Here is a 7,826-nt window from a genome sequence, read left to right on the forward strand (position 1 = left end):
TTCCTCGGGAGGCCAAAATACCTGCAGTTCCCCTTTATCAGACAACTCCTCTCCCATCAATAGGTATAAAAGTTACAAGGACACATCATCTTTGTTATTGTTCAGCTGTATCTGACGTGATCCATTTTTGGAGCGTTCTCAGCAAAGTTTTATGGTTTGCTGTTTCCAGCTTACTGTACAAATGAGGAAACTGGGAAATAGCATTACTTTAGTTGCTCAGGGTTGCAAAAATAGGAGGTTATCTGAGGCTTATTGTAAAGATGAGGAAACTGAGGAATATAATTATTTGGGGCGCACAGCTAATAGGTATTTGAGGCTTATTGTACAGATGAGGAAACTGAGGCAATAGGATTACTTGAGTTGCTCCGAGTAGCACATTTAGGAGGTATGAGGCTAGATTTGAACTCGGGATGATTAGTCCTTTTATCTCTAGGCCGGGCTTTCTTATCCACTTTGAGCTGCTTTCCCACATCACCTCAGGCTAGTGCTTTGATCCTCAGCAGAGCCTCACCCACCCAACACACACCAACAAAGTGCCTTCAGGGCAGCGGTCCTCGGTGGGGATGGTGCAGCCTGGAGGTACCTGGAGGGATCCCTGACTCTCAGTCCTGGGGGATGGGAGGAGGGATGGGGAAGACCTGAGTGGGGTTTTTTGTTGTTGTTGTTGTTGTTTCAAATTCCTCCCACTCATCCCAGCAGGGTCCTCCAAACTTCAGTTGTGGGGTCACAAATTATAAAAAGAAACAAAGCCTTTTGGATCTATAGAACAAATCTCTAGGTGGTTTGGAGGGTCCCATAGAAGCTTCCAGAAAGGGTTCTACAAATCCTGTGTGATTAACCTCTCCGAGCCTCAAGTTTCTCCGTATGTTAAATGAGAGGGTTGGACTAAATAGATCCCTTTTAGTCTTTAGAATTTAGGATCATGCAAAGTTTACAGAAAGGTGGATCTGCAATATGAGGATGTAAGTTTGATAAAATATGAGCATGTAGATCCACCATTTATTAATTTTGACAATGAGGCCTGCAGGACCTTTCCGGAATTCAATTTACTTACTGGTAAAATGTAGGGGTTGAGTTAGATGGATTTTTTAAATGTATTTTTTTAATGTTTTAAAAATTTTTAAATAACTTTTTGACTGAGTTAGATGATTTTTAAAAGTTTTTCCCAGCCCTAAATCTTGAGTTGGATTTGAGTAAATACAAATGCTCTCATAAATTTAGCTACCTTCCTTAGGTTGTCAGTAAGCATGAAGCACCTACTATGTGCTAAGCCCTGGTGACAAAGACAAAAAGCAGTCTGCTCAATTAGGTACAAATAAACTTTGTGTGGGATAGCTAGCTGGCAGCGCATTGAGCGCCAGATCTACAATCGGCAAGACCCAAATTCAAATATGATCTCAGAGGTAGCTGTGAACTGAGCAAGCCACTTTTTGCCTGTTTTTCTCATCTGTAAAATGGACTGGAGAAGGAAATAGAAAACTACCCTTCTATCTCTGCTAAGAAGACCCCAAATGGAGTCATAAAGATTGCGACGCGACTGAACAAAATTTACATGCGCAAACAAGGCTGAATTAAAAATAATTGACAACAAAGGTAAGTAACTACCATTATCCACGTGACTGGGAAAAGTTTCATGTAAATTGGTGGGATTTTTAAGCAGAAGGAAGCCAGGTGGTGACAAGACCAGCGGGAATTCAGGCAGGGGGGTGGGGGGCGGGGTGAAGACATTAAAAATGTCTAGGAGACCTGGAGCCTGTGAAACGTAAAGCGCTTGGCAAACTTTAAACAGTTTACGCTCTTATTGCTACTTTTTGTGTCTTTCTGCAGTGGAGAGCTCGGGAGCGCCAGCAAGCCCAAGAGGGAGAAACAATTTCTCACTCGCATCTTTACGGTTTATCAAAATAGCTCCATCCTCGCCGGAATGCTTTAAGTGGGGGAGAGGGGAAGGGAGGCGGGGCTTCCAGAGAAGAACGGCCAATCCCAACGCTCATTTGGAAGGAGCCCCGCCCCCTACCGCGCTCCACCTAAAAGCTCTTAGGCGGCCAGCTGCGATCTCCCGGGCCCAGGGCGTGAACTACCTGGCTGCCGCGCCCTCGAACGTCGGAGGAGCGGTTGCAGCCCAGGTGTTGGACTTTGGCCGGCCCCAGCCGGTAGGGTCATCTGCGCCGTGATTGGCTGTGGGGGCCAAGGCCACGGCCGGTCGAGCGGCGTTCGTTAACGATTGGAGGGTCTCTGCGCTCCCCACAGCGACTGGCTGGTGCGCCCGTCGGTGTTAGCGCTGCTCGCAACTCCCGAGTCGTGGAGCAGCGGCGGGAAGGGTCGGCGCCTTCTTCCGTCTGACTGATTGGACAGCGCGGGCTCGCTCCACCGCCGTGCACTTGAACGGGGAGTTAAGGTCAGTGTCCCGGGAGGAAGAGGAAGGCGGCTGAATTGGGAAAGGATCCGAGTTTGAGTTCAGCCACGCCGCTCATCTCCGGGCTACCCCAGCCTTCCTCTCAAGGTCATGGCCAAGGCGAGCGCCCTGGAGAGCCTCCAGGTGGAGGCGAGCTGCGCCATCTGCCTGGACTATCTGAACGACCCGGTGACCATCGACTGCGGCCACAACTTCTGCCGCATCTGCATCTTGCGCTGCTGGGAGGAGCTGGAGGAGCGCTTCCCCTGCCCGGTGTGCCGCCGCCACTTTCCCCTACGCTCTTTCCGCACCAACCGGCAGCTGGGCAACGTGGCGGAGATCGCGCGCAAGCTGAGCCCCAAGCGCAGCAAGCGCAGGCGGCACGAGGAGGCGGTGTGCGAGAAGCACCAGCAGGCGCTGAGCCTCTTCTGCGAGAAGGAGCGCGAGGTGGTGTGCCTGGTTTGCTGCATCTCCTGTGAGCATCGCGACCACCGCGTGGGCCCCGTCGAGCGGGCGGCCCTGTGCCACAAAAAGAAGCTCCGCGCCTACCTGGGGCCCCTGAAGCGTCAGGTGGAGGACTTGCGCCATTTCATGGCCGGCGAGCAGAGGAAGCCCGGCGAGCTTCGGGAGAAGGTGGAGAACCGACGGCAGAAGCTGCACTCGGAGTTTGAGAAGCTGCACCAGTTCCTGGACGAGGAGCACCAGGCGGTGCTGCGGCGGCTGGAGGACGAGGAGAAGGAGATCCTGCAGAAGCTGAGCGAGAACGTGGCCAAGCTCTCTGACCACGGCGCCACCCTGCACAAGCTCATCGCCGAGATCCAGGAGCGGTGCCAAAAGCCCGCGGTGGAGGCTCTCCGGGGCATCAAGCACATCATCAGCAGGTGTGAGAACGCCAAGATCCCGGCTGCCGTCTCCTTGGAGCTCAAGAAGGACACCTGCAGCTTCCCTCTGCAGCATTTTGCGCTCAAGAAGATGATCAAGAAGTTCAAAGTGGATATCACGCTAGACCCCGCGACGGCACATCCCAACCTGGTCCTCTCGGAGGACCGGAAAAGCGTGAGGTTCGTGGAGACTAAGCAGGATCTCCCCGATCTCCCGGAGAGGTTCACTTTTTACCCTTTCGTCCTGGGTTCCGAGGGCTTTTCGTCGGGCAGACATTACTGGGAGGTGGATGTCGGAGACAAGACTCAGTGGACCCTGGGGGTTTGCAAAGACTCGGTTACCCGGAAGGGGAAGATCCAAGTGTCTCCCGAGGATGGCTACTGGAGACTGAGGTGGTACAAGAATGAATACACCGCCCTGACCAAGTCCCCGCTCCCCCTCCTCCTAAAAATAAAGCCCAATCGAATTGGCATTTTTCTGGATTATGACTTGGGGGAAGTCTCCTTTTACAATCTGAACGACAGGTCTCATATTTATACCTTCAGTGAGACTTTCACCGAAAAACTCAGGCCTTTTTTCTACCCCGGCATCCATTCATCGCCTCTTATCATACGGCCAGTGACAGACTGGGAATGATGAACTGAACCTGGAAATCTCAACTTGATTTTTGTGTATCACTTTCTCCTTTCAATTTCTAGAATACGATAATGCTGATATTTCCTTTTCATTAACCAAGTCTCCCCCTCCCCTCCCCTTTTAGTTACCTGTTTGCCTATCTGTCTGGATGCTGTTTAAAAGAGGCTTGAGGGACGAGAGAGGCTTTTTAATTAAAAAACAAACAATAACCAAAAAAAAAAAAACCTAAATCCTTTTTCCAGGTAGGTAGGTAGGGAAAAACCCAATTTTACATTTTTAGAAACAACAGACCCTTACTCTTAACCTTACCCACTAATAAAACATCAGCTGAAGGGAGGAGTTTTAAACTGGCATTCCAGGATACTACCTAAACCTCAGTATTGTCATGGGTCTGAAAAAGCATTTGCTCTTTCTCCTCTTTCGTTTTGAGTTAGCAACACCCTTCCCTCTATTTCCCAGCAAAATGCTTGTGAATGTGTGACTTGTCACAAAGTTTATCAGTTTATACATTAAAAATTAGTAATGGTGGTACCCCACTCCTTTCCCTTGATAAGTCTCAGAAAATGACAAATTACCTAAGTGTCTCTAAGGGAATAAAATTTCCCTTAGGGATCCCTCCAGCTCTTTGTAACATTTTAAGCTGGCAGTAGGAACTCAAATTTATTCTAGTGATCACTGCTGTTTGTAAAATGATTATACCATAATGTTTTATTTTGCATTTCTTGACTTGCTAGTATGTCGGGACACTCTGATCTGATTCATGTCTAAACTGTTGGGATTTTTTTTTTTTTAAGAAATATTAACAACAAAATATCAGAAAATATTATCCTTGAAAATTGAAGTGTCTTTAAAATAATTGTTAAAAAAAATCTAACAAGAGTCTATTTTTGGAAAAAAAGCTTTGGACAGAATATTCAGAGGGGTGTGGGTTATAAAAGCATAGACTACTCTTAACACTGAGCTGAGTGGAACTTAGGAGCCTCAGTTTCCTTATCTATAAAAGGGAGAGTAAGAGTGTTACTTTTAAAACTAGGAACTGAAGTAATCTGACGCACATGAAAGTAAAATAAATTCTTTCTTTATAAATATGTTTATATGGTTACGATCTGCACATAATTTCTGAAATTCACATTTTTATATATAAACAAACCATAATATTTAATACTTGTTCGCTGTTCTATCCTGATACTATTAATTTGGTCAGTTACCCTCTTGCTTTCAGGCATTTTGGTTATTTCCAATCTATCACTTAGATGATACTATTAATTTGGTCAGTTATCCTCTTGCTTTCAGGCATTTTGGTTATTTCCAATCTATCACTTAGAATTTTGCTTTAAATTGTTATTAACTTTTTTGAGTGGGACTTATTTCCTCAGGATAATGCTCAGAAGTGGATTACAGATCACACACAGCTCCAGCTCCTATTTGCTCTCAAACTAAAGACTGGACTAATTATAGTTGCACCTGGAGTATATTCTCCTTCCTCTCTCATACTAACTTTGGGTCTTTTTCATTGCTAGTTCTAATAGTTGTTATTGTACCTTAAAGTTTTTAATGAATGTTATTTTCATTGTTATCATGAAGCTGCATCCTTCCATCTTATTTACTCTTATGTCTTGACATTTTGAGTGTAATTCTTACATGTGAATTTGGATAGTAAACTGACCAGTGATATTGATTCACTTTTTTCCTCTTTCTTTTTTCCCTGATGTTTTACTACATTTAATTGTTTACATCAAAGTACCATCCCTAGATGATTGTAGAATTTTTCTAATTTTAACCTAAAAGAATGGGAACCATAGACTGACTAATCAGTATGGGAACGGGATTTGAATGGTAGATGTACAGTTAGGTGGTGCAGTGGATAGAGAGCCAGGCCTGGAATCGGGAAGACTCAGCTTCCTCAGTTCAAATTGAAACAAAAAAAATTTTACACTTTGTAGTTGTGAGATCCTGGGCAGGTTACTTAACCCTCTTTGCCTCAGTTTCCCCATCTGTGTAAAACGCTCCAGGACTTTGCCAAGAAAAGCTCACGTGGGATAAGTAAGATGCAACTGAACAAGGTTGATGTGATCTTGGAACAAATGGTAAATGCAACACCAGATAGTGGAAAGAGCATTTATTTGACTTCATTTTTACACTAGTTGTGTGTGACTTTAGGCAAGTCATTTAAGCTCTGAGCTTGTAAAATGAAGATAATAATACCCTACCTACCTCTAAGGTGTGAAGAATGTGCTTAAGTAAACTTTAAAGATCTATGGATACATGTGAATTAATTATTAGGGTGGTTTAAATTTCTCCAAAATGAAAAGGTTGGTAGATGATAAGTTTTTCTAAGCTATAATTACTAATCACAAGTACTTTATGGGATCATAGATTTAGAACCGGAAGGGTCATTTAGTTCACCCTTTATTTTTCAGTTTGTTGTTTAGTCATGTATTGACTTAATGAGCCCTATTTGGTGTTTTATTTTTAACGAGAGTAATTTGCCATTTCTTTCTCAGTGGGGAAACTGAGGCAAGGCAGGGTCATATTGTATCTTAAACTGTCTTAATGCCTGAGACTGTGTCAATAAATGGCAGGCCTAGGAGGTGTGCACCCCAAATCAGCACCACTTTCCCTATCTCTGATTGCTTTGCCTTTATTTCTATAGGGCAAGGGCAGGTTGAAAACTTATAAAAGGGAAAAGCTGTGAAAAAAATAAAGGTCCCTTGGATTGTAACTAATTTAGCAAGACTACTAATGCATATGGATATAGCTGTGTTTGAAAAATTTAGCTGTGGTTACAAACTTTGGGGTACAATCTAAACACTAGGATTTAAAGTGTATTTAGGTCCCATCAGTGCAGTATATTAACAAGACTGCTGCAACTAGTTAGGCTTTCTCAGCTCTCATTTGGAATTGAGTGCAGCAGTCTGAATCAATCGGTCAAAAGAACAAATTGCTTCTATTACTGGAACTTAATTATTATAATAGAGAAATTGTCATATGCATTTTACCTAAAGACTTTTGTATATACATATAATGGGATTTTTGTCTTAATCCTCTCCCCCCTTTTTTTTCCTGGGGCAATTGGGGGTTAGATAACTTTCCCAAGGTCATGCAGCTAGGAAATATTAAGTGTCTTGAGCTCAGATTTGAATTTGGGTTCAGGGTGGGTGCTCTATCCGCTGCTCCACCCACCTACCTGCCTCCCTCCCGCCCGCCCCCCAATCTTATTCCTTAAGTGAAGTAATCTTATGCTATGGTTAAGAAGGAAAAAAAAAAAAAAAAAGGAAAAGTACTGATTTTTCAAATCAGTTTGCAAATTTTTTAATTCATACTGCAGAATTTTATCTAGATTAGATTACAAATAAAACAATTATGTAAGGATAAGGGAAGTAAGTTTTTTTTTTTTAACTTTTTAGTCTTAAGTTGACTTGCTTTTACATTTCAACGATCAAGTGAATGAACTTGAATATATTTCCAAAGACCATGAAGTTTCTGATATTTTTTATCTTCAGTTTGAACATGAAATAATGCTTCCTTGAAAACATAATTCTTAGAACCAAGATTTTTCAATCACAAGAATCTACATTTCCAATCCAATAAACAAGTGCTTACTATGTGTGATGCATTGTACCTGGGATAAATTTAAAGACAATTCCTGCCTCCAAGAACTTACAGAATGAAGGTGGAAACCACACACACAGTGGTGGCTACTTGGGAATATCTTCGATTTTAAAAAACGGGTGGGGGCAGTTTATACCCTTCCATCCCCCCAATCGGGAAAGAAGGCCATGGGAAGTGATGTCCAGCATTGGTGAGTTTAATGGAATAAACTTTTTTTTTCTTAGCAAATTATTTCTCATCCTCAAAAGGGGAGTGTTATAATTTGAGCAAGATGATTTTGGTTGAAAAAGCTAAATATGCGTCA

The 7,826-nt window shown here is 43.5% G+C and overlaps 1 protein-coding gene across 1 annotated transcript; it reads left to right on the forward strand.

Annotated features, from left to right (window-relative positions):
* The first annotated feature begins 1,628 nt into the window (after nucleotides 1–1,628).
* LOC127539741 (E3 ubiquitin-protein ligase TRIM39-like) lies at nucleotides 1,629–5,592 on the forward strand. Its single transcript, XM_051964044.1, has one exon. It carries the CDS (start codon nucleotides 2,504–2,506, stop codon nucleotides 3,908–3,910), a length of 1,407 nt encoding a protein of 468 aa, XP_051820004.1. The 5' UTR covers nucleotides 1,629–2,503; the 3' UTR covers nucleotides 3,911–5,592.
* Nucleotides 5,593–7,826: the final 2,234 nt, after the last annotated feature.

The sequence above is a fragment of the Antechinus flavipes genome, chromosome 6 (genome assembly GCF_016432865.1).
Source record: "Antechinus flavipes isolate AdamAnt ecotype Samford, QLD, Australia chromosome 6, AdamAnt_v2, whole genome shotgun sequence".
Taxonomy (NCBI): Eukaryota; Metazoa; Chordata; class Mammalia; order Dasyuromorphia; family Dasyuridae; genus Antechinus; species Antechinus flavipes.

Excerpts from the sequence above, each read along its gene's own strand:
- LOC127539741 (XM_051964044.1), top strand. The coding sequence starts at position 2,504 with ATGGCCAAGGCGAGCGCCCTGGAGAGCCTCCAGGTGGAGGCGAGCTGC.